This window comes from Rhinolophus sinicus, chromosome 16, assembly GCF_057876585.1.
Source record: "Rhinolophus sinicus isolate RSI-liver-muscle chromosome 16, RSI-T2T, whole genome shotgun sequence".
NCBI lineage: Eukaryota > Metazoa > Chordata > Mammalia > Chiroptera > Rhinolophidae > Rhinolophus > Rhinolophus sinicus.
Genome location: NC_142516.1, coordinates 137,780,005 through 137,806,419, shown reverse-complemented (window position 1 = coordinate 137,806,419; position 26,415 = coordinate 137,780,005). Strand labels below are relative to the sequence as shown.

The window sequence follows — 26,415 nt, the reverse complement described above, 5'->3', positions numbered from 1 at the left end:
CTTGCTGGAATAAAAGATCTTTCCAAGGTGATTAACCAACTTGAAGAAACCTTTCCTGGATGTTCTAGAGGTGATGGTTCCTTAGAATCCCTTCAGTCCTAGAAGTGGAGTCACTTCCTCGCCGGGGTTTATGGTCGGGCCGTCCACGCCCAGGATGGGGCATGAGATGCCTTTCGTGGGGACAGTCTCCTGGACCTCGAGCGTGGTGATCGAGATTCCCCACTCTATGTACTTAAGTGTCGGAACAGTACTTGCTCTTAGTACTTGCTAGTTATCCAGCATGTTCTGTCACCGCTGATAAGGGAAAGCAAGCTTCAACTCCCAGGAAAGATAAGCTGGCCTGGTTACAACAATAAATAATATGGACAAAGAAGTCTGGGGCCAAGACTAGGATGGTCTTTAAAGGGTTGAATCAGGTCTGTGAAGGAAAATACAGTGTATGGTTGACCAGAGGAGTGCAGTACGGAGAGAGAAAGAGGAAATATAGACTGGGGTGGCAGGGTAGGGCAAAACAAGAATCCTGACCCAGAATAGACTCAACTGCAGGGATTCTAGAGAGTCTAGAGGGAATCTTTGAAATCGGGGAATCTCTGTCTGGGGCCCTGGTGGCCCCCAGTGGGGTACAGGAAAAGACCGATCACCAGGCCTGGCATTGAGATGTATCCTTAGAACTCTGCACCTTGTTTCTGATGAGCATACTCAGCTCTCCACCACCTTTTTTCCCCCCTGATAAATGAAGCACACTAGCGTTCCAGGTGTGGACAATGAGAATCAAGTGCATTTCTGAACTGGAAGGGTTTGTGGGGCAGCAGCAGTGTTACAGATAAGCGAAGCCTCTGGGTCTTGCCTAGGAGGTCCAAGGTGGGGTTCTCAATGTGAGTCTCTAAGCTGTACTTGTAAAAGCATCGGAGGGGCAGAGACATTTTTCAAAAATATTTTAATTCACCTATGGCAGCCCCACTTGTCTCATCCTGCTGGCTAGGGGCGTGAGTAAGGCCCTGTTCAGTGACCAGTGGACCCCACAGCCCTGCTGGTCAAGTCCTTTGGTGAGACCCACTGCGGTGCCTGTCATCTCAGGAGAAAGTCATGCCGTAAACATAGAATATTCTCTGAGGTGCCAACCCTCTCCTTGAGATCGCCTCCATCAGGGGCCTGAGGTCTGGTGCCCCCTCCCCCTGCATGCAGCCCAGAAGAGGCTGCAGGTAGCCTGTCAGAGCCCACATGACCCAGGTCTACTGGCATGGAGCCAGGTGTGCCTTGGAAGTTGCTCCAGAGCCTGCTGGGTTCAGATCCTGGCTCGGCCCCTTCCTCACTGTGAGCTGAAGCAAGGGGCTCAGTGTTATCATCTATAAAATGGAATGATGCCACATTTCTTGTAGAGCTGCTGAGACCCTCAGGTGTTTGCCCAAGATCAGTTCTCAGGGATGCTCCCTGCCCTTTGCCCGTCCCCCCCCCACACACACACACTCCCCAGTCCCTCACTCTTGGTCAGCTTTTCTGGTCTCATCATTTCTCTCCATTTCACATAACATCATCTGACATATATGGAGCTTTTCTCTGTATCAGCTCTTCTCATCCTCAACAGCACGTAGCTTTATTCGGTTGCTCACCTGGGTCTCCAGCACTGTGCCCCAAGCCCAGGTTTATTGTATCCTCATAACCCTGTGAGTGGGCACCATCACCCCACTTTGCGGATGAGCTCACTGAGGTGCACAGCTAGGATTCAACCCAGGCACTTGGCTCTCAGCTCCAGGCAGTGCTGGTAAACCACTGCCTATTGAGCGCGTGCTTAAAGGAATGAAGGAAAAATGACACGGAAAGCTTAAGACAGAGCCCTTTGCAGCCAGGGCTCCAAAACCACCAGCACTGCAATCATGACTCTTGTCATATTTCCAAACTTGGGTCACCTGTTTGGTCTAGATTTTGCCCACTAGTACTTTTAGCTTTGTTCTGTCTCAGTCACTTTGGGGCTGCTACCAGATGCCAGCAGCCCCCCCCTTGGGGCCAAGTTGTTTCTTCACCTGGTGACTTGAGGAGGGATAGCAGCAGGCAGCTGAGAGGGGGCAAGCAGATTCCGACCCCATTGCCAGCTGGCATGAGGCATCTTGGCTCAGATCCTAGCCCAATTCACTTCCTCCTAGGGTTGTGGGGGTGGGGGGGAGGGGGAATCAGAGGGTGAGAACACCCTCTCTGTGTCACCCGAGATGGATGGGGAGCAGCATGTGCTGATGTTGGACATGCAGGGCTGGCGATTCTGAGGCAGCACAGGCATGGCCCACAGCCCCTTCAAACCTGGGCACACCTCACACGAACAAGGCAATACCGGAACATTCCCTCAAGTGCATCTCAGACAGCCCCAAATCCGGCCACACCGTATAGGCTTTCTTCTGTCCTCACATGGCTCTGGGTTGATCTTAGCTATATCGAGCTCCCATGCTTTTCCCACGGAATCTCCCATTTTCCTTGCAGGGTCATGCCTCCCTCCTTTCCCAATGTAATCAGATGTCTCTTGAATCCTCAAGTTTACCGAGCCTCTCAGCACCTTTTAGTTAACCTGTGTCCCCGAAAATAAGACCTAGCCTGACAATCAGCTCTAATGCATCTTTTAGAGCAAAACTTAATATAAGACCCGGTCTTATTTTACTATAATATAAGAGCCGGTCTTATCTAACATAATATAATATAAGACCAGGTCTTATATTAATTTTTGCTCCAAAAGACGCATTAGAGCTGATTGTCGGGTTAGGTCTTATTTTCGGGAAAACACGGTAGATGCTGTAACACAAAGGTAAATGATGTTCAAAAATAACACGTCTGCTTTGGAGAGTTGTAAAAATAAAGATGGAGTTTTCCAAAGTACCCACAATGCAACCAGCCCTGGATCATAACTGATGACCCTGAGCTGCTTCCTGCTGGGCTTTGTGTGTGCAGCAGAGCTGTGCGTGGACCAGACACTGCTGTACTACAATTTCCCCTTGTTTCCGTGATATGAAACTCATTTTGGAAAATAGCTTTAGATGAGAGCATGATGTCCCTCCTAAGGGGTCTTCCCAATGCCACACCCGTCCCCTCCCTCTGTTGTCCCGGTGTCCCCGAACTCTTTCTAGATGTGGATCCAGTGGGCCCTTGGGCACAGGTTTCTTGTTGAGCCCAGCACCTAGATCTGGTTCCCCCCTCCCTTCAGGTCTCCCGAGCACCGACACCTGGCGGCACCCACCCACCTGCACGCTCAGGGCTGTCCGTGTTTCCGCCTGTCGGCTTGCATGGGCGAGCCTCCTGCCTGCAGTCTGAGCTGGTCCTCCCTCTCCCACCACCCCCACGAAACTCCTGCTTAGACCTTCAGACACACCTGGCACCCTGGCTCAGGCTAGTCCCCACCTCTATGTCTCAGGTGTGGGCTGGGGCCCCTGCAAGGGTCCAGCCCTGGGGCCACCTTTCTCTGTGTCAAATGGCCAAAGTCCTACCACTTCTGTGAATGGAGCAACAAGTATGAGCCCTGGAGTGTGAGGTCATCTTGCTCCACTCCTCTCTGTTGAGGACACTGAGACAGCTTAGTGGTAGATTTAGAATCCAGAATTTCTATTGAGAGTCTCCGTGGGGCCTGAGACCAAAATCACGGTGGTCCAGCGCAGAAAAGCAAATGATACTGCTCTATACCCTCCTAAATCCGGCTATGGTGGCATTTTATTTAACCTAAGGCTCCAGCTGTGTTTGCTGTCTGCAACCCCACAGCACACACCTGGATTTGTTGGGTTTGTGACATGAAGTTGTTGATCTAGGAGGAGGAGAACGCTGCTCCCTGCCCAGGTCCTTTCCATCTAGGTCGCAGCTGTGTGGAACAAATGGAGCAGTTGTTCCTGCTGCCCGGGAGGTGGGGAATGATGGGTCGGTTCCGATAAACACTTGGGTGCCCGGCCCTGCCCGGAAGGAGAGCGAAGCTCATTGTTCAGAGGTGATATCTGGAGCTCGTGTGTCTGTTTTTCCAGTCAGGCAAAAGAGAGTCTTCCTGTTTGGCTCTGTTTGGCCCCCAGACGGGGCCGCCGAGGCCCTGCTCACAGCCCCTGTGGGTGACGCTTCTGCTCTGGGACCTGTGGGAGGGGGTCCTGGGCCCCTCGTGTTGAGTTCCATCCAAGTTGTCAGGTATTCACTGGCTTATACCGGGCCTAACCGCCGCGCTCTGGCCATCTTTCAGTCCTCATGTTTCTGTACCCCCCAAGTAATACGTTAGTGTGTACCCCCAGTATAACCTCCATACACATTTTTTATTCACAATACAAAAACGCAAGCAAAAAGAAAAGCAAGGACTAAACAGAAAATAAATGTAAGTGGCATAATTCCCACAGCTCACTTTGAGTCCCCACACTAGCCAATCCCAAAGCATTAATCACTATTGCGATTAAGAAGGGAAACCTTAATGCATAAAATAAGGGAGAAACAGGACACAAAAGTACAATAAAACACAAAACTGAGTGATAGTAAGAGGATGGGGCAGCTTAGAGCTGGGGCGAGGGTGAGGGGGCCGGGACGGGTCCTTTGGGGGACGAGGTGTCTGGAGACCTGATGGGGAGTTTGGGTTTGCACTGTCTTGGAGGCTGATCAGTGCCTTTATTCACCAGACTTGCTAGGCTACCAGAATCAGTTCGAAGTTAGATAGCAGAGAACAAGCCTGCCCTCGGGAGGGGGCATGGCCCAGCATGGGCTCTGCCTGGCCCTGGTGCTGTGACCAAGACTCTGCACTGCCACAGCCAGTGCCAGGCGGGTGGATGGATGTGTCTTTGCTGCTGTGCGGATAATGTGACTGGGACAGTCGATTTCAGGTGTCCCTGTCTTGGGCTACCCATAATGGTAAGTGATGTGGAAACCAAACAGAAATTAGCCCTTCGCACAAAAGATGCTCAGACCTTCCCCAGTGCCTTTGGCCACTTAGCCTCCACAGACAAAAGTCCAATGGAGCTCCGTATCCCAGTGCACGGCCCCAGGCAGCCGTCTGTGATCCCAGTGTCGCGGGAAGTCTGTGACTCCAAGATGTGCGTGCTCAGAGGAAGCAAGGCCGTGCATGGTCTGGAAATTCTGGCAGAGGGGGAAGCACACAGGGGAAACCCAGGGGGCAGAGGAGGTGGCAACTGCAGTCCTGGCTCTGACCACAGCAGCAACTTGTCCATGTAACCAGGCACACAGCCGCTGTGGTGGCCTGTCATGAATTTCTGATGGGACAAGAGAGGGCTTCAGGTCCGCAAGCCCACGCTCCCTTCTTCTCAGGCTCACTGTAAACTCGAGGCCAAGAGGGCATAAGTTGTCTTGGGTTTGAGGATGAGGAAGAGCCATGTTAGCCTTTGGTGTGACAACCCCTCCATGAGTCCAGAGCCTGTCAACAGGTGTTGAGGGCCAATGTGTTTGGAGCACATGGGAGGGCAGGTAGACCCCTACCCGCCGTTACAGGAGACTGTGGTCCAGACTTCAAACCCAAAACAAAAAAACAACAAAAAACCTCAGGGGGCAGGTAAAGGAATCCAGAAGAAAGAGCTTCATGGAGCCCAGGGCCCAGGCAGACCCTCAAGCCAGGAGGGACCTGCGGGGGGATGGGGGTTCCGAGGGATGGGGGACTAAGTCTGCAAAGTGAGGAGACAGAACGCTCAGTGCTACAAGACTGTTTGTGGTTTGACCTGGCTTCCATTCCTGAATCCTCTTCAAGAAAAAGAAGACATGATGGTCCTCTCAGAAAGGCAGGTTGGTCTAGGCCCAGCCTCGGGGTCTGTAACCACTGTGGTGCCCTGCTGGTGGGCTCTCACTCACCAGGCAAAGTGCACGGAGAGGCAGAGGCCAGAGAAAGCGCGCACAGGAGAATGTGGGCTGGTCTGTACATCTGGGGACTATGTGTTTCTATCAGGAAAACTTATCTGTGTACATCCCATCCATGCATGACGACTTATAAATTACGTGCAAATACTACTCTGCTAACTGTGAAATACAGTTGACTTTCGAACAACACGGGATTAGAAGTACTAACCTCAGCCCCCCAAGCAGTCGAAAATCCAAATATAACTTCTGACTCCCCAAAAACTTAACTACCAATAGCCTACTGTTGACCAGAAGCTTTACTGATAACATAGTCAATTAAGACATATTTTGTATATCATATGTATTATATACTGTGTTCTTACAATAAAGTAAGCTAGAGAAAAAAGTGTTATTAAGAAAATCATAAAGATGAGAGAATACATTTACAGTACTACACATATTTATTTTTAAAAATCTGCTTGTAAGTGGACCTGAGCAGTTCAAACCCATGTTATGTTGTTCAAGGGGCAACTGTACACACAAAGAGCCAAGATGTTTAAATGATAAGAGGTTAAATAATAATGCTTTTCAATTAATAATACGGAAAAACATTTTTACCCTCATGACAAAAATATGTTTTAAGTGCGAGTCGTATGATTCAAAAAAATTCATAGTTTTTCCACATCTGATACGATGAATCAAAGCCAGATTCTACATTTAACGTGTTTCAGTTCTAATGAAATTGTTTTCATAGCCATCATGGCTGAAACGGGAGCAGGTACCATGGGTTGGGTTCTCTACCTTGATTCTTAGTTTTCAGTTTCCTTTAGCAATTATGCAGATTATGTAGAAATTCAGCTAGTGAGTTTCCCTTTTCCCTGATGTCAAGGAAATGTATATCTTTCTTAATGCTAATCTGTTTTTTTTTTTGCAAAGTAGGAGGTGTTAAGTTTTTGTGTTTTAATGGGTTTATGTTTATTGGGTTCAAAACTCACTCAACTATTCAATGAAGTTTTCTTTTTTTTAAAAAAAACACGTGCATGCGTTTTTATAAATGGCACAGCTAATATTATCTATTTGGGAAGATGCTTTCAATGGAAAGTGCAATTGCTCTTTCACTTAGGATTAAACCCACTGTCCTGGACAACTTTTATTGTTTAGGGCACAGTCTTGCCAGATTCGACCGGACTGCCCATTACCTTTTGTTCGTTTGTGCTTGCTGTATTAGTCCATCTTGTCTTCTCTTAGGCCACTTGATTCTTCAGTGAGCATTCGTTTAAATTGGACTATATGGTTTGCCGAGTTACTCAATTAGTACGTGGAACTGAGGTGCTTGCGTGGGCTGAGACCTTGCCCCTGGGGATGCACTGCCCCACCAAGCCCTCTCTGTGATGGCCGCCCACCCTTCCTTTGGGTCCCTCATGTCATGGTGGCACATGGCCCAAGGATGGAGAGGCACCAACACACCTCTCTTAGGGGTAACTGCCATGCTCCACGTCTGGAGCTCATCTGGAAATAGGGAGATGGAGCTGGGGAGGATCGAGGCCAGTGGAAGGACAGCCACTCTGCTTAGCGCCTGCAGACCTGCATGTTGCCCCAGAAAGGCTGCTTTTTATCCTATGACAGGGGGTTGATCTTGGGAGCAGCGACAATTCATTCGCCCCTGAGTGAACGGGGCCAGCAGGACACGAGAACTGAGGACAGAACCCCAAGGAGCATCACTATCTAAGGGGAAGCAGCTGGGGGTAGGAAGGACCAGAGCTGTGACGATCTTGAAGCTGAAGAAGGTCCTCGAGGACATGGGAGGACATGGGGGTGGGGAAGCGGGAGGAAGATGTAGTATCTGGGCCCACAGCCTGGGTAAGACTAAGCGGCCAGCATGGCCAGCTTCTCCTACTGTGGGAGGCTTTGCTGAGCAGTGATCATTGCCTCACCTGGTTTCCATGACGATGAAACAAGGCCAGGTGGTGAGGAAAAGCCTTAGCAAATAAGGGCATGCGCACCTTGTGAATCAAGGCTGGCTCCTCCCACTTTGTCACCCAGCAGAGAATGCGTAGAGAGCACGCAGCACTGCCATGTTGTGGTTCTGCTCTCTGCATAATTCAGGGTCCAGAGCCTATTTTAAAGTTATACAAATATTTTTCTAAGGTTTGAGGGGACACCATTTTGACCATGAGGAGACTGATATCTTAGCTTTTGTTACATCTCTGTACGAGGAAGGGTTAATGCGATTTTTCCTGTAAATATTTGAGCTCTGCTGGGCTGGAAGTCAGGGTGCAGCTGGGGGAGGCCACACACCTCAGGCTGCAGGTTTCTGGGCTGGGCCAACTTGTACTAGTCCTTTGCACGGTGTGTGTGTAAACTATGGTGTTGCCGAGACTGTGTGCTACACACCACAGATTTTGACCAATTGCTGCATTCCCTCAAATAAATAAACAAGCCTTATTCTGCGTGAAGTACACTGTCTATCATTTCTTTCCAGCTAAGCAAGCCCTTGTGTTAGAAAGGCTCACCAGCAGTCAGGAGCTGCTGGGAGGACTAGACCTTACTGTGTTCCAAGGGAGTCGTTCTAGAACAGGCGAAAGAAAGGACAGCCAGAACAGGTGAGGCCAGGCCCCAAGCCCATGGCTTTCCCAGGAGCATGTGTGACTCCGCTTTCTGGCCTAGGCTTGATGTGCTCTTGGATTGTCCACCAGAAGAGCCCCCCAAGAGCACTAAGCCGGACCTTGGCAATGCTTCACAGACTCGGTGCAAGTGAGTTTTCCTCCACAAGGAGCAGGCATAGTGGCACACAGATCGGCTGACCTCCCCTCGTGGGTGCAGATGGCCTCTGGTCTAAATGAGAGTGAGCATTGCGGCTGCCATCACCTTCCTCATAACGTATCCTGCGGCTTGATGCAACTTGGGCGTCTGCTGTGTGCCAGGGGACACGAGGTCTGACCCACAGACAGACCACAGTGGGACAGAGTTGGGGACATCGGGGAGGAATCAGACGTATGGTTAAGTGGATGTAACCATAGCCCTTCCTCTGTCACGTGGTACCTCTTGTCCTTGTGTTTAAAAGTGAGGTCCCTTTTCCCTTCTGGTAAAAGAGCTTTGGGTCTGATAACATCTTTCTCAGAGCAGTCATCTTCTTTGGCTGTCCGTGACTCATGCCAAGGGTGCTACCACCATGCTACATGCTCGAGGTCCCTTGGCACTGGGAGTCCTGCCCAGTGCCATGGGTACAAGGCTCACCAGGACCACCGAGCAAAAGGGCAGAGTTGGATGTGGGCTGTCGTGGTCTCTGTGGGCCATCCCTGAGCAGTTTTCAGGAGAAGGTTGTGCTCAGCCTGACAGGGACCTACCTGTGCTAAGAGCTGGGGGACCTGGAGGGTAGGATAATGCAGGCAAAAGCTGCAAAGGAGAAGCGGAGCTGTGAAGGGCCTTGCCTCCCACCCTAAGGGCTTGCACCCTGATCTGCTTGAATGTCCAGAGGTTCCCAATCCCTGAGGCAACTGTAAGAGCTGTGATTGCAAAATACATCTGCCAACGTTAGGGGCGGGAGGCTGAAGAGGAGCCATTAGAAAGAAAACAATTGTAATTACCTAGCAAAGACCAGGTCAGAACCAGAGCCACGTGACAGGAATGAAGAGGGGAGGTGGGGATTGGGGTGTATATCAGCTGCCGCTGCAGTGACAAGCGCCCCCAATAGCGTGAGCGTGCACCACTCGATGGACTCCATTTGCGTCTCTGCCCAGGGCCCAGGCAGGGAGGAAAGAGTATACAACATTATATGCCGATGGCAGATGTAGGAACAACACCTGCAATGCATACAAACACTTCTGCTCAGTGTCCGCCCTTATGCGTAAGCCAAAACCAATCCCTGGTCGAGCTTAAAGGACCGTCCTCTCCAGGTGTGTTGGCTCCAGCACTGGAGTCAAGCACCGGACCCCTTAGCCCCTCAGGTTCTGTAGGCTAGTGTCATCTGGGAGCTTGTTAGAATCTCTGTGCCATCCCTCCCACAGAATCAAAACCTGTACTTTAATGAGCTCCGCAGGGATCCCCACCCATGGCAGGGTCCCCCCTTATTACATCTTCTCTGTTCTTAGCCCCCCGCGGGGCAGGGTGGCTCTGTGGTCAGGGCTGCTGAGGATCTGCTGGCACTCATGGATATGTGTGCATGCACACAGCTTTCAAAGGCACTCACAGACAGACGGACATGGAAGAGCAGCATCACACAGCCACCTAAGCGCACTGCTCTCCAGCTCATCTCCAGCGTCTCCATCCCCAGTGAGGTGTCTTGGGGCCAGAAGGTCCAGACCCTGCCCCTTGGTCCTTGCCAGGCTTAGTGGACTGACAGCAGCTAAGCGCGGGGCTCCTGCAGGGAGGGTCTGGACGGGCGACTCAGGGCTCAAGCTGCTGCTGCAGCAGCCAAAGCTCTGCTGGGGTCTCAACAGTTAACCGTCCTCTGGCAGAATCAGTGAGCTGCCAGCCAGCCGGCCGTGCAGAGCTCCTGCTTCAGGGACAGCAAACCCGAGGCCCTGGGGGAGCAGGCTGGGAAGACGGCCCTGCAGAGCCCCAGGGGTCCAAGTCTCCTCTGCGGGGCGGGTGGCCAGCCCAAAGATGGAGCCTTGCAGCCTTCCTTTGTGCGCCCAGGACGGGCGTTCCGGGAGGCAGGTCGCCGCCTCCTGACGCCAGCGCGTTGGCGGGCGACAGCATGACCTTAAGCCTCATCTCCTTGCTGTCGCAGGACATCTCCGGGCTGTGGCTCCTCCTGAAGACCAGCACAGGTGCGTCTGGCCTGCGCTTTGGCGCTCACTGCGAATTGATAGTGCTCAGAGAGAGAGGCTGGGGGACCTTCTGGGGATGGCTTTGCATGTCACCCACGTAACAAGCTACAGAGAGGATCAGGGCTCTGTCTGGCCTTGTAAGAGGTATCCAGGCAGGAGTGGTGCCTGTGGAGGTAGAAGGGGTGGGGGCGTGTCTGACGGGGCGCTGGTTTGGGGCTGTGGCCACCTGGCCTCCCTCCCTGCTTTGAGGTGTCCCTGCTCTTAGAATAAAGATACACAATCGCCATGCTCACCCTGGAAGCTGGAATGAACGAACGCTCGTGGGGGCTCCTTTGTTCCGGCGTTTCCATAGACTTATGGTGCACAGGAAGGGAGCCGAGGGCCTGGGGGGTGCGAGGACTGGTCCTTGGCAGTGACCCCTCGAGCGCACTGTCCCACGGCTCCCCGTCCTCAGTGCTCAGCAATAAAGGGGTCTCTGGGTGGCAGGACTCCGGACTGGACTGTTTAAGCCCATGAACAGTGAGGGGCCTGTCCTGGGGTGGTGCTGTGTGGTCTTCATTTGTCATCCCTGCTCCCATCTCTGTTGAAGGGTAGGCACACCCCCCCATGGAGAACGAGAACAAAGACCCTGGAGCAGGGACCTTGCCCTGGGCCTGAGGAGAGGGGACAGCGTGGGTTTCCTTGTTTCATTTCTAAGGATGGAGTAGTACTCGTTTTGAAGAAATTTTTCATAAGTATATTTTCCAGCAGACGGTCTGCCAAGGATTGACGAATAATTCATAAAATACCTATTTTTGTAAATTTTAATGAATTGGTTCAACCTTAGCCATCAGTGGCAACAACCTGAAGTTTCCAGTTTTATGATGAAGAGACTGAGTGTGTGAATAATGGCCGAGCACATGAATTTTCCCAACAGTTAAGATTCAGAAGATTATGAATGCTTACTTAGGTGGCCCCTTGGAAAATCTCGGTCATTCACGTTTAAACCCAGAGCAGAAGCACTTGTGCATAGTGATTGATTTCGTATCTGAAGTCTGTATCGTAGTGACGATGCTGAAGGACCTCTAAGAAGAATGCTTCCTCAAAACATAGCTGTTGTCTGGAATTTTAGAAATTTCACAAGCATGTAACACTTTCTATAAAGCCTCCCAGATGTCTTTCTCCCGTCCAGCGATCACACGTACTTCATGGTGGGGAATTCTTAAGTGTGGCCATATGTCATCGTTTTATATGTCCATTTGTTTTTCTAATGAAATACTAGTTTTAACCCTTTCCTTTAAAAATTCTCCGTGTTTTTGTAATACGTACTTTTTTTTTTTTTTTTTAAGATAAATGTGCTTTTGAATAAATGTCCTGAAGGAGTTTGGTCTAATTAAGGGTTGGAGGGCTTTCTCCCCATCTCTAACAACAATTTGCTATTTTCCCACCAAAAAGGAATGATTCCTAGATTTATGAAGCAGCAGAGTTGTCGGTGCATGTGATACTCAATCTTTCAGTTATACTGTAGAATACTTCCAGAGGTGGGACACTTTTCTGTGGCTGTTCAGAGCTTTGTGTAACTGGATACTGACTTTCCATAGCACCTGCTGTTTACAAATAAGCTCGTGGGCTTCTCCTTTAGTCTCTTCTGTTCAAGCTGGAGGGGGAGGGAGCCAGGTGGGAAGTTTGGTACCTGGCCTGTCAAAAGCTGGGCCCAGAGCACACTAGTGATTAGATGAGAGTCATGTGGGTGAGAACACAGGCTTGTTCACTATGCCCAAGGCCACCGAGAACACTAGCTGAGTAAGATGGCAAGTTTGAGCCACGATCTCATTCCAGGCTCAGATGTCCCCTGGCTTGTCGCTCATGGAATCCATGAGGTTGACAGAGGTGCATGACCTGCCACTGCCAAACCCTAACCCCGCCAGCTTCCTCTGCATCGTGCCCCTTCTCCATCCCTCTCCTCTCTCAGTCTTTGTCTCGTCTTTCTCTCTTTATCTCTCTGTCTCTCTCTCCCTCGCTCGGGCTCTCTCCCTCTTTTTGGCCCTCTCTCATACCCTATATGTCTTTCCTTGTCTCCTGCGTGTGCCTGAGCAGGGTGGGGGCTCCGAGGTCAGGCAGCATCCGTGACGGGCCTGTGCCCCTGCTTTGCTCTGTGCCACCGGTCTGGCTGGCAGGGAGGAACCCGGTGGTGGGGGCCACCTGGGTGAGGCTTAGGATGAGATAAGCACACCCTCTCATCATCCCCTTCACTCCAGCAGCCTGACCTTCCCCACACTGTGTGGCATTGTTTTTGTTTCATGGGAATGTTCTGAGGAAGGTTAATGCAACTTGTTTGTTTTTTAGAGTTATAGAATTTTTGGTACTTAGAGCGTGGGAATAAATGTGCACACCTAGAGTTTGGGGAAGAATTTCGGAGAGCTTTTGGAGTTCCTGGAAGGAACTTGGTGTTGGTGATGGGAACCTCTGTTCTTCCTCGTGTGGTGTATTCTGTGAGCGGCTTTCTGAGGGCAGATCTAGATGGAAGAACACCAGCCCCAGCATGCCTTCTGCCCCTCGGAAGCAGAAAGGAATGACGTCTATAGAAACGGTTTGCATTGGTTTCCCTGATCTTGGAGTTGTTTTTTTAATGTTGACAAGTGATTGTTTTTAGAATGGGTAAGAAAAGAAAAAAGCTATCAGAAAACTCTCCTTTATTTCCAAAACAGCAGCGGGTTCCTGCATGGTATTTGTGTGTCTGATGTGTCTGTGTATGTGGTATATGTGGTATTTGTATGTAGTGTGTGCATGTGTGGTATATGTCTGAGATGTGTAAGCCATAACTGCTACTTCAAAGGCAACAGAAATGCAGACACCTCAGAACATGAAATTGTGGAACTCAGAGACTTTGGCTGAGCCCCAGAAGGGACCCAGCAGGGAGCTGGTAAAACATGCTGTTGGGGGCCTGGCATGGCAGGAAGCTCAGGCCAGAACCAGAGTGAGGGTGGCCACCATGCTGTTGCCTACACTACTCAACAGCTCACATTATTTGCTTTTACTGCAACCCAAAATGTATGGCTTCTGAAGAGGGAACGAGACATTGGTTTAACTGTGAAGGGCATGTATGTACTGGTGATTGTGGGACAGACTTAGAATCGCGCTAGTGTCTTCGCTGCTTTCTTCTCCATCCTCCCACCCCTAGAAGTCTGCTAAGGTTCATTCCCTGGGCCTGTTTGTTTCCAGCTTGGCCACTTAGCATTTCCTCCCTGTGGAGAGGTCAGGCCAGCATGAGCCCAAAGGAGCCCTTGGAACGGCCACAGTGGGCAACCCTATTCCCTGTCGTCGGTCTGGGGACGGGAATTCCCACAGTGGTGTCCTTATCTGGACCCTACCCCGACCCCTGTGGATAGCATGTTTGACCTCTGCTGGCTGACTGCAGGCGCCGTGTTCAGGAAGTCTCCACCCGTATGGACTAAACACAAGCAGTGTAATCTGCAGGTTCCGCCTAATTGCTCACCGAGGGGAGGTGCTCAGAGGAGGAGCAGAGCCCCTGCAGGGAGTTGTCACCTGGGCTGTGAGCAAAACAGCTCAGCTTTGTGCAAGTCTGGCCGTACTGTTCATAAGGTCTACTCTTTTCTCCAGGGACTTCAGTTGGTGGGCAAGTGCATTTAAGTGACAGTTTCACTGAGTTAGCCAGATTCTCTCAGGCCCATGGACCTAAGGAGAAAGAACGTTTGGAAACATGACTTAATTCCTTAGGTCGCCTGTTAATATTTAGCCCTTTGGAAGAACAGTGTGATAGGTGACATGTGGGGCTTGGCAGAGGAGGACACATCCCACTGTCTGTCTGGCATTCTAAGGCTGGTTCATGCACAGGAACCCCTCTCTCACAGATAGGTCCCAGCTCCATTTACAGGACTGGGGGGGATCCTCGGGGGTCGTGGGGAATGCTGGCTCTGCAGCCGGTGTCAGCCAAGCCAGCTCTGCCCCACTGCATTGTGACCTCGGCCAGAAACTCGTGATGGTGTCATGTCTGTGGGCTTGTCAGGGCCTCGTGAGCTGATTCCTGTAAAGTATCAAACCCATTCCTGGGACTGAGCAGAAAGTTCATGGAGACGAATGTTGTCGATAATAAAAGGTTTATAGGTATCTCATGCTGAGACTTCCAGTGCTGACCCTCAAAGTAATGCACAAGCTTGGAGAGGGCTTTCGTCAACACAAACTGAGTGTGTGCCCTCCCGGTCCCACTGGTTCTCCTTCCACATTACCTGGCCCATCTGTCTGCCCAGCTTTTTGCTAGCTTTGCGGACACCTGGCAGGTCTCTGTGAACCACCCTCTCCCATCTCCACGTGCTCTGGGCACTGAAAATGGACCATACATAGTAGCTTGTAATAAATTCAAACCCTGATGTGCCCTCCTTGGGCCCTACCACTCCCTGGCCCCACCCCACCCCTCACCTCGTTCTGCAGGTGTCATCATGGGCTGCTTCTGCAGAGAGGCCTCTGCAGGGGGAGCTCAGTGACACCCCGTGGCTGTGCTATGGGCTCATAGGCCTGACTGTTGGCCTTTTGTCCTCCCTGGGCCACTCGGCTTGGGCCAGGGGCCAGCACCTAATTCTCTCCCAGGTGCACAGCCTCAGAACTCTGGTTTAGCTGGGACTTTGCTGCGATGCTTTGTGGTGGGGTGAGCTTTGATGATTCCAAAAGCAAACGATGTGCTGCTTAGCTTTATGATTGCCTCCGTCTCCCCCAATACTTGCACATGAAAATAGGTCTGGTGTTAAATATGCCACCATCAGACTTCAGGTCTTCTGCTACAGAAAACTAAAGATACATGTTTCACCCGAGCGTGGCCAACAGACCTGTTTAACCGTCCCTTTCAGGGCCTCTTTGTACTTACTTTTCATTTCCGCAGCCGTGTGGACATCAGGTTCCCCAAGTCCCTCAGCGGGCTTCTCTTTGGCCACGTGTGTGGCGTTTGTGGGGGGCCACCAGTGAGCTCCAAGTGCCTGCTCCCACACACCTGTACACGGTGCTCCCTAGCCACGGAAGGAACTCAGCCCTCCAATAAACTAAACAGAAATGAGACCCTTGGCCTGGGAATTTCAACCTGAACAGTTCCCATGAAATTCCTTGTCTTCCATCCTTGGCTGAATCATCTTCTCCCTTTGGTGCTGTTTGAGTGGAAGGGATCGGAAAGGCCTGTGGGCGGGACAGGCACCGGATGCAGGGAGGTTCTTAGAGAAGTGAGGGCTAGCTTGAAACCCTGTGGGCTGGCCAGGGGAGCATTCCAGGAAGGATAGGGCATGTGACAGTGGCCTGATTGGGGCCACTATGGTATGGGTGTAACGGAGGCCCTGGCTTTGGTAAGAAGGTCCCTTCTTGGTTCTCTATGGGCCCAAGGTCCCTTTGTCCAAGTGTACTCAGTCAGCCCAGCGCAGTACCCACCCTGTACCCACGCAGCCCAGAACCCCGGCTCTATGACTGCAAAGGAACTTGGCACCGAAGAACTGGGGAGTAAGTGATGTAGCATCTCAGAAGGCCAGCTCCCACGGGTGCCTTCTCCCCTGTGCACCTCTAGCCCAGCTTCCTCTCATCTACAGCTCAGGGGAGTCCCTGGGTTGGGATGCTGCAGCCCTGAGCAGGCTGACACAGCTCTGAGAGCCTGTGGCCATTGGTGGCCGGACTGTGCTTCTAGCTGCACCTGCTGTCAGGCCTGGCCTAGCATCCACATACGGCAGCTTCTCTGTCGCCATCTGCCTAGTGCTGGGTGCCAAGTACAAGACAGACCTGCATTTAACATTGCTGCTTGGGTCCTTGTTTGCACCCATTTCTCTGATTGCCTTTGTGAGTCTTTAAAACAAAGACAGAAACTGTGAGCTCAGGAAGTAACAGCCCCAGCATTCATGATGACCACACAGGGAAAAGTTTAATAAATGGGGTGGTTTAGTAAAAACAATCAGGCCACACAGCGCCCTGGACATCTCTCTCGTTGGACATGGCAGCTTCTGTGCTGTGGGAAGCCTCACCCTACTTGGGCCAACCTGCCCTGTCCTGACTGCTGGGGAGACACCATCAGCTGGGAGCCTCCAGCAGTCAGGTGTTGATGGCACTGCCGCCCGATGAGCTTCCAGAACCTCGGTGAGTGGCCTTCCAAAGGCTTTGGTTGTTCAGCTGGTGTGAGCTCGAGTCCAGACTCTCCAACCTGCACGGCCTGAGCTGCTTTTGAGAGTCCCTAACCTCAACCTTACTAGTTTCTGAAACAGGCTAAGGAAGCCTCACCCCTCAGGGTCCTCACAGGATGGAGTGAGCTCACAGAAGTACTTCCAGCAGTGCTGCCATGTTCCCCCTCGAGGACTCGCCCATTTCCAGCAGCTGCACAGAGGCGCCTATTCATGGCTGGTCCAGGGGCCAAGGGAGCGTGTCTTGCCCACCCAAGAAACAGACATGAAGCTGCTGAGGAGAAAAAGGAGCCAAGGTCGGGGGACCCTCAGGCTCAGGAGAACATGGCCGTGCTTGTCCTAAATCCAACCTCAGTTCTGTCCCAGCATGTGACAACCAGTTCCCTAAATAAGACTCTACAGGCACCGGCTCCCTCAACTTCAAATGCGGAAGCTTTACTCTTCAGCAGCCCCTTAGAATGCCCCCAAACAGAGAAAAGCAGAGCTGAAACCACATCAAACTCAGGAGGGCAGAGTCGTCCGGCTGGGGACTGGCCTCAGGAGACCCTGCCCAGGAAAGCGAGGAGGGAGCAGGAGCCCCTTAGCTGCTGGCTCCCAGCCTCATGCCAGCCTCCAGTCCTTCCGTGACCCCAGGCTGTGCTTGGCACTGAGCAGGAAGGCCCCAAGGAGAACGTGGTTATGTGAAACCCTGTTATCCTCTGGGTCTCTTGCTGCCCCTCCCACAGGACTCTGGACCTGCGTCTCTGGGCAGCCGTCTAGTCCAGGATGTGGCAGCTGATGTGTCCCTGTCCAGCAGGGCCGGCAGCAGGTCAGTGTCAGCTCACTCAGCAGCCATCAGAGCAAGACCAGCATTAGAAGTCCGAGAATTAGAGTGCCCATGGGTAGAGGGAAAGAGGGAAAAGAGGGGAAGAAAGAGACAGAGAAAGCCTTGCACGTCTGCACAGCTCAGCAAGGACTGGCTTCTCCTCCTGGCACCTGGGGATGCCTCTGAGATGTCAAAGGTCCTCGGGGTCTGTACCCCATGGGAATGCTCCTTGCAGGGGATGGGCTGCATCTCACCCACCTCCCTGCTCAGCGATCCTTGTGCAATGAGCGTCCTGTGCAGCTGTACACAGCTCCCTGCTGGCACCCACGGCTCAGAAGGTGCAGCCTGAAGCCCACTGCCTCGAACATGTACAGTGCCGAAGTCCCCTGGCTGGATGACCCCTCTGTGGCAGCCAGTCCTGTGGTGGTGTGGCTAGAGCTGAGCCCCCTGGAGGAACTGTGCCCAGAGGCAGCAGAACCAGCTTGGTGTTCATACTGCAGGAGAGGCAGGGAGTTGAAAGACCAGAGGGATGGCCAAAGTCTCCAAACTCCGGAAGGACCTGCCTCCCCAGTCTCGTATTCCCGTGAGAGGGAGCCCACCTGGGTTTCAAGTCCCTTCCAGACAGCAGTTCTTGGACATTTAGGTCTCAGCCCCTTTCCTCTGTGAGTATTTACTGAGGATTGCAAAAAGCTTTGTGTTAGGTTATTTACCATATTAGAAATTAAAACAGAAAATTTAAAAATATTACATAAAAACAACCACGATAAATCCATTATTGTAGCATAATTAGCATTTTTGAATGAAAAATAACCCAATTATCCAGAACAAACAAATGTGTGAGAGAAGTAGCATTGTTTTGCATTTTGCATGTGTCCTTAATCTCTGACAAGATGGGAGTTGGCTGAAGTCACCACTGCTTTCCTGTAGCTCGTTGGTGCGGCATGGTGTGTGATTAGTGGAAAGCGCTGCACACTCATGAAGGGACCAGGAAAAAGGCAAAGATCTTAGTGGTGCTATGAGCGTGGTTTCCCCTTGTGGAGTCCTGAAGAAGCCCTTGGCTGGATTGAAATGGCTTTAAAAAAAAAAAAATCAAACCAAAGTCAAACTGCAGTGGTGACATGACGCTGGCCAGGGCACAGCACAGACTGTCCATCCCGGGCATTAGTAACAATTAAATATTTGCCAGATGCCCTGCTGTAAGTGTTCACTGCATGCACAAGCCACCCTAGGAGCTAGATGCCATAGGAGCTAGATGCCATGATTATCCTATCCCTATTTTACAGACAAAGACCAGGTCAGAGAGGTTAAGTAACATTCCCAAGCCCACACAGCCCTGACTGCCTCCATAGTGCTGGCCCACTTCCTGGGAAACCAGGAATCCCTGTGCATAAAAGTTGATTCAGCAAAGGAAAATGCAGGCTCTGGGCTCCCATCCCTCATTAAAGCGACTCAGAGAAGATTGCACAGAGGCGAGAGTAATTCTGCAGACAGCATGTCTTTGTGAACCATGGGACAATGTGCAGTCAGTGTTCAGGTTTAAAGACACTTACAGTTCACTTGCTTGTCTGTGTCCTGCTGGCTTTCTGGGCAGTGGGGCCCCCACCCCGAGCTGCAGCAGTCGCAGTCCACCAGCTTGGCCAGGGCAATCCCCATTCACCAACAGCCTTCTCCTCTCTGTCCGCAGCTTACGATCTTGACTCAGAATTCTACTTAGACTTTAATAATGAAGAATTGGTACAAAATCACGATGAGATGATTTTAGAATGCTTCTGATTATTGCTAAATGCTATTTCTTTGACCACGGACGCAAGGGTGAGGGACTTACAAAATCACATGTCACGGCGAGGACCCTGCAATGTGCTGTCACTGTAATCCACTCTACGTCATGTGAGTAAGTCACCAGATGCCCAGCTTCTGTTTCCCAGTTACTTAGAGCTCTTCTCCACGCTGGCTGCCTGCAAAGCCAAGCCTCCCCTCAAGTTAGAAGTGCCCCCTCTTAGCATCTCCATTTGCTAAGCCCCACCCCCGAAGAGCCACCCACCTTGATGCTGCCTCAGATTGACTGACATCCTTGCCCTGTCCTTTGAGCTGCTGCACCTTCCATACCTCATCTCTGCTGTGTGGCCTCAGGCAAGTCACTTGACCTCTCTGTTCCTTAGTCCGCTCATCCAAAAATGGGATAATAGTGTTCCCACTTCTTGGTTTGTTGCAATAATTAAATGCATTAATACATAAAAGGGACATTCTTTTTAGTCATAAAAAGTATTTTAGTAATAGTTGTACTATGACTGCTATTTCTACTATAATTAAAGATTTTCTATGTGAACCAATTAAAATGTTAATTTAGTTGCTCTAGACAGCCCAGAAGTTTAAGAAATTCTTACCTTTCTCTTGTACTTTCCATTATGCCAACTGGTCTTGGTCTTGCTTTCTTGATTGATTTAAGACCTTGATGGGTTTGGGGGTTTTTCTTGTTTGTTTGTTTTGTTTTGTTTGTTTTACTTTAATCTGTGCCATTGGCTCAGTGAGTGTTTGGGTTGGAATTTCATTTAAGACTTTCTTTGTTTTGATAAGGAGTAGCTAGAGTAGCATTTCCCCAAGTACATTATTTTCAACATTAATTCTGCAGGAGTTAGAAGGTGTTATGTGCACCCTTCCCCCCACTTCCCCAAAGTCCGTGACCATTTAAGTTTGGGTGGTAGCACTGCCAGCCTTCCTGGAGCCTCCATGCTGGGAGGTTTGTCTGTGGTGCTTCCCAAGTTTGACTGCGGAGCCCTTTTCTCTCTCACGTGGAAGCGGGCTCTGCAGAATGTGCCAGGAAATGAGCTTCTGAGAGTTTGAGCCCAGGACCCCCAGCAGTGGGAGTTGGGGCCCCTGAGAAACGCTCCGCACTGGTTGGGGTGGCAGGAGGGCTGTGAGCACTGCTTACTGTCTGACACAGGTCAGGGCAGCGTGCTGGCCTTAGCCTGCCTGCCATCTCCACACGCTTGGACCGGCTGCCCGGAGCCTGTGTTAAGGAGGATGCTGAGGCTCTCTGGAGACAGCCTGGGGCAGGACAGGATAGAAAGTACCCAACGCATCCAAATGAGGATTCTTTGTGTGTGTGCCTTACCGAGGCTTCCAGGTGATTCCTGCACAGGCTTGAGCTCCAGGCGCACTGAGTGTGTGGGAACACAGCCCTGACAGATGCAGGCCAGGAGACTTTCCTGGGAGGAGGTTCGCTGGGCCCCCAGTGTGCACACCTTCAGCCGCACGGTAGTGTACACTGTGGTCCCACCGGGCTTCCAGCCATTCTGGGTGGTGGACTGACCCCCGGCACCCACACAGGAGAGTTCCGATGGCTCCCGCTTGTTTTGTTCTGCTTCCTGATTTCAGCCAAGTGGATGTGTGTGAACCGGAGGTGCTTTTCCCTGGTGACAATTTCAGTCAAGCATATGGGGCCTTTTATTTTAAACTTTGTCAGGACTCACTTTCTGAGATTAGGAAATCAGGGAGAACATTTGGTGAACTGAGTGAGTTAACGATGCTTAGTACACGACGTGAAGTGTATATGCCCAGTTCAGTAACAAATCACTTTCAACAATATCCAGCATGTGCTGTGAGAATTCAGATGCGCAGATCAGTAGAGATCTCAAACACCGAATGGCTAGATCACAGGGCCCTCCACGTAGATTATAAATAGAAATGGAGATGTCGCTCCTGTCCCAACCACGAGGACACGACAGCTGGCGGGTGAGGCATCCATTCCACCCTGACCCACAGGGCTCCAAATGGGGCTTGATTGGAGCCAGTGGCCTCTCTTGTTTCTTCTGCATACACGTTGCTCTTGGTTTGGAGATTCCTGGGGTGGGCTTGGTGAAATAGGAATCCCACCCAAGTAAATTGGTGAAATAACCCCACTTGACTCTCCACCCTGGACTTTGAAACGACAGCACTGTTTTATTTTGACTGAAAATAAACCAAGCCTTGGGTGTGGACTTGCAGCCAGATATAAATAAGAAAATTAGCACGTAATAGACTACATAGCCCAGGGCCTCTCACCAGCTGCTGGCCCCCTTTTAGGAGCCTTGCTTAGGCTCCTGTCTACCTTTGAGCAAGGTCCAAAGTCATTAGTGAATAGCAGGGACCAGCCTTTGAACCTGATTTCAAGGCCCCTTCTAGTGCACTAGAGCTCCCTTAACCTGGGCCATTTTCCACCTCTAAGTGGATTTTCAGATTCCCAGCAAGCTCCACATCTGCTCTAGCCCTTGTCACTGCCACGTTTTGTCTCCATCTCAGGTGGCCACTGGTGAGCAGAGCAGAGGCTCAGAATGCCCGTTCAAGTCAACAGGAATGGGAGAGAAGTGGCCCACTCTCCGTTAGGAAATTGCTATCCTAAAATAACAGCAAATCCTTGAGTCAATTTGCAAGAGGAAGGAAGTTTGCTGCAGTCGTTTAATTGTGTGAGAATGAACAGATCTAAAGATAAAAGTATAATGCCCACCCCTGGACTCTAAGATTGCTGCCCAAACTAGGTAGCATTCTGGTAATGACTTTGTGTGAATATATTTGAACAGTTGGGTTTTCTCCTCCTTTGTCCTTGTCTAGAGTTGAGCTGGGTCCCAGGACGGCTAAAACACTGTGAGCTGAAGGGTAATTCCCACTGAAGGAGTAAGCGGGTCATTTGTCCCCTGCCACACACCAGAGAGCAGCCTTTCCAGATGGGCTCCCAGATCTGGTACTGAGAGGCCACATCAGCCTGTGGACCCCCATGCCTCTCCCCCCTGTCCCCACCACAGGGGGTCAGGGATCGGAAGAGAAGCACTGTCCTCTCCCACCCTGTACCCCTCTGACTCAAGGCCCTTCTTAACCTTTCTCCTCAAAAGTGACTTTGTGATGGGATAATTGCCTGGGAGTCTCTCCATTTATGTCTGGGCCAAGACAGGAATGTTGGAAACGGGTAGTTATCTGTAAGGCATTGTGCTCTTACAGAGACCGTCTGTGAGGAGCTGGGCCCTTCCTGACCCTTTTATTGAACTGGCGGGTGGGGTGACCCCATTTCCTGTCCCAGACGTCTGACACTGGAGCAGCGACCTGCACACACGGTGACGGAGACACTGTGGGGCTGAGGCTCTCTTATGTCACCACCAAGAATCTCCATTTCCTTCCGAACCAGTGGCCACAGTGTAACTCTCCTACAAAATGAAATACAGTGGACAAGGATCTTGAAGAAAAACTGTCAGCACAAAGTGCAAAACTGCCCTGTCCTTGAATGAGAATAAAGCTGCAGGAAGGATGAAAATTTACAAAAATGTTCAGAGCCTGTGGTCCACAGAAATCATCACATGACAGACAATAAAAATCATGTGCCTTAATCCCAGGTGGGCAATGTTTTTAATTATTTTCAGCTTTCTGAGGAGTGGCCAGTGACCATTTAAGATGTCAATGACTTAGATTGCCCCTTTGTATGAGCATACCGTCATGCGGTTTCCATCAGGCTCTGTGTACACAGTAACCCCATTTTTCAAACCTAAAATGGAGCATTTGATCTAAGGTACAGTATTAGAGTTAGTTCTGCCCCATAAAATTCACAAGTGTTGGTTTCCAGAGCTCGGCTGCAGGATAACACATTGCAGTAGTCAGCAGGCTGTGGGCTCTGCACCCCACGCGGACTGCATCTGACTAGAAAATCTGGAACCAGCCTATGTGCGAGCCAGAAAGAACTTTGTCAAATTAGTAAGAGTCTAAGTAATGATCTGGGAAGTCTTTTCTCCCGTTCTCCTCCTGCTACATTCATTTAATACATGTTCGTTTAGCTCCTTCCACAGGAGCCCCTGGGCCAAGCCCTAGGCGTAGGACAACTGTGAGTGGTAGGCACGGTGGGGCTGGTGGGATGCGGTGAGACCCATGCCCTGGCTCGCAGGTGGCAAAAGGCCTCCCTAAAGAGGTGTCTTCTCGGCTGGGAATTGAGTGAGATTAGACTGGCAGACAGAGATGGGAAAAGCATTACAGAGGGGACAGAGCCATGCAAAGGCCCTAAGGTTGGAGGGACCTTGGTCCATTTGAGGAACTCTAAGAATCTTAGGGTAACCGTCACCCAGAGAGGAGGGTAGGTGAGGAGGTCTCATAGATGTCCCACAATGGACCAAATTCACGTTGACAACGATCCAGCCAGTGGGAGTTCACTCTGTTACAGAACAATAGGAATGGTCAGTAATATCACCTCTGTCTCTAGTATGTGGGAAAGCTGTCCACCATCAAGGTGAGCTGGGCACAGAGAACACGCAGCCCGTGGTGTCTGTAAGCAAGCTTAGGAATGTGAGAGATTGCTCATAAGAGGAAGTGCTACTTTGAAGCCTCTGCCATTCAGAATCAGATCTAAGAAGTACTGTAGGAATGTCCACCGTCAGAGGCCTTGACCCTCATGGTTTTCTTTCCTCATGAGTTGGTGAAGTTGAGTCCTGGCAAGAGATGTCAAGATCCAAGGCAGATGTCTCCAAGACACAGCAAGATCTGGGGAACCTCTCCGGCCCATCTTTGACGTTGGGTCCCCACTTGTTAAATAACTTGCCTGCTCATAGTGTCTGTGCTGGTTTCCACTGCTCCTGGAATGTCTCCAGACTTCAGGGGGGTCCTTACTTCCTTCCCAGTGGTCTCTGTTTCAATAATGTGCTTCTCCTAGGTTTGCAGAGGTTGGATTTGAGGCAAGGTAGCACAGGTTTTATATTTGGTAGTGCCGTTCTTCCTGCCTGCCTGTTGAGAAAGGAAAAAAGCTATGTAAAATCGAAACTTCCAGGCTGCCGTATGAATCACACCTAACATGCATTCCAAACAAACAAGAGATGTTGGGGGCTGCCGGTTAGCTCATTTGGTTAGAGCATGGTGCTGATAGCACCAAGGTTGCCGGTTCCGTCCCCACATGGAGGAGCTGTGCCCTCCTTAAAAAAAAAAAAAAGAAAAAAAAATGAGGTATGGACAGCCTTAAATCACCTCATCTGGAATTTTAAAATATATATTCCAGGTTCTCTTAGAGCAGTTGTTTCTAACCCTGTTTTTCTCCCACAAAAGAAAGCTGTTGCCGAGACATCTAAGTGTATACTGGGGAATAGCCTCCGTGCCACCGAGCTGTCCCTGGCAGGCCCAGCGCAGTCCCTGACTTTTTGAGTTTGATGAGCATTTACTATTGTTGATTTCCTGACCCCAAATGCTGCCATCACTCTGTTGGGCCCCTAGCAGGCCCAGTGGCCCTGGCCCTGGTCATTGCCTCTTCAAAATAGAGTAGAAGGGCCAGCCAGTTGTGGTTGGCAGTTCCACAGATGACACAGCCAGGATCTATGGGAGCTGCCTGTGTGTTTAATTGTGTCACCTGTTTACACTTGCTCGTTTGCAAGACCAGAAGAACAGGATTTAAGGCTGATCTGTGCAGATAATATTTTGCTGCCTCCACTGGAATTTTCAGGGTAAAAGATCTACATGACCCTTATTTCCAGGCTGTTCGTGGCCTGGGTCTTAAAGTGGGGGTAGAAAAATTGGCCTTTTAATTTAACCATTTGCAGGGCATCAACATGAGTGGGGAGTCTCTTTAGAGAAATTGTGTTAATGTTCACAACTGCAGATTTTGCTGAACAACTGGAGTCTGGTGACATAAGACGTTGGCTCTAAGTTCATGTGATCGCCAGCCTGGCATTGACTCAGAAATGCAAAGGACCCCCAGAGCACACCCATCTTCTTAGTCTGCCTGCCGACTCCCCAGTGTCGCTCGCTATGCAGTGACCTCACATCTTCAGTCCGTCTCCGGGTTTTCCCCTGGAGTCTTACAAAACCTCCTGACTTCTGGTGGATGCTCCAGGCTGTGACTGCAGGTGCCGCCAGTTGACTGCAGACCCCTGCTGTAGCGCTTGCAGCCTGCAGCCTGCTAAACCGTGTTTCCTGTCAGCGTCAGGCTCAGGGGCTTGCCTCCACACCCTTCTCAGCCTCATTGTTAGGCAGGTGGTGAGGCCCCACGCACAGGTGTGTTCAGAGGCTGTGGACCCACTACGTAACCAGGTTTCCTTGCTGATCAGCAAGTGTTTGCATAGGCAACAGGTGAGGCCCCAAGAGCTGCCTGGACCACTTCCAAAAGACGTGGGTGGAGACTCAGTGAACAAAGCGTGTCTGTTCTCGGTGCTGCTCACTGACTACTGGTCTTAGGAGTCAGTCTTCCAGCTCCCAGCCCTCCCCGTTTCCCCATGCCTCCCCTTGTGCCTGTATGTCCCTTTCCGCCGCCCTGCCTTCCCCCTCTCCCTCTCTCCCTCCCTCCCTCCCTCCTTTTTCTCTACCTTTCTCTGTGCCTCTGACACACACCACGTTTTAAATATTGATGAATCACCCAGCACACAGCTTTTTGTGCTCTGAGAAACAAAGGTTTCTGCATATTGGAAACTGAAATTCCTTTTTCCAGGCATGTGACCGCTGGCCCCTCAGGTATCTGCTAATGTGTGTGGCTGCACGGGGCTGATCCAGACTTGTAGCGGGTGAGGAAGAGTGTTCACCAAATGACAGGTGTGTCCATCTGCTCTCCCCCCAGATGAAATCATGCACCAGGACATCACCCCGCTCTGCGCTGCCGACATCCAGGACCAGCTAAAGAAGCGTTTCGCTTACCTGTCCGGTGAGTGCTGAAAGCTGGGAAGAATGGGGGCAGGTGTCTGTACAGCGCTTGGTGGGCCTCCCTTCAGTTCTCCATGACCTAAGTGGTCCTATTCCACGTGGTGGGAACTGGGGACAATCCGTTTGATGCAGCCTGCTTTTGGTTTCACTGAGGGCCCAAGAGTTGCGGTCACAATGCGTGAAGCCGGCAGCTCAGTGCTAGTTGGCAAGCAGTCATGGGAGGAGCCAGCCAGAGGTCAGTTGGGGTGCTGAGAGGGGCATAGCCCCAAGAATTACTGGCTTCAGTCTCCTA

The 26,415-nt window shown here is 51.0% G+C and overlaps 1 protein-coding gene across 21 annotated transcripts in view; it reads left to right on the top strand.

The window, feature by feature from the left end:
* The window catches only part of MCF2L (MCF.2 cell line derived transforming sequence like), a 169,536-nt gene that overhangs the window by 82,652 nt on the left and 60,469 nt on the right, over positions 1-26,415 (top strand). For 18 of the 21 annotated variants that reach the window (XM_074329533.2, XM_074329534.2, XM_074329537.2 and 15 more), the window contains one exon: positions 26,041-26,124. In XM_074329533.2, coding sequence (XP_074185634.2) covers positions 26,041-26,124 — 84 coding nt within the window. Of the gene's footprint in view, positions 1-10,238; positions 10,551-25,914; positions 25,938-26,040; positions 26,125-26,415 lie in introns of those variants that run through there. The other 3 variants (XM_074329538.2, XM_019746584.3, XM_088793664.1) reach the window with 3 other exon arrangements.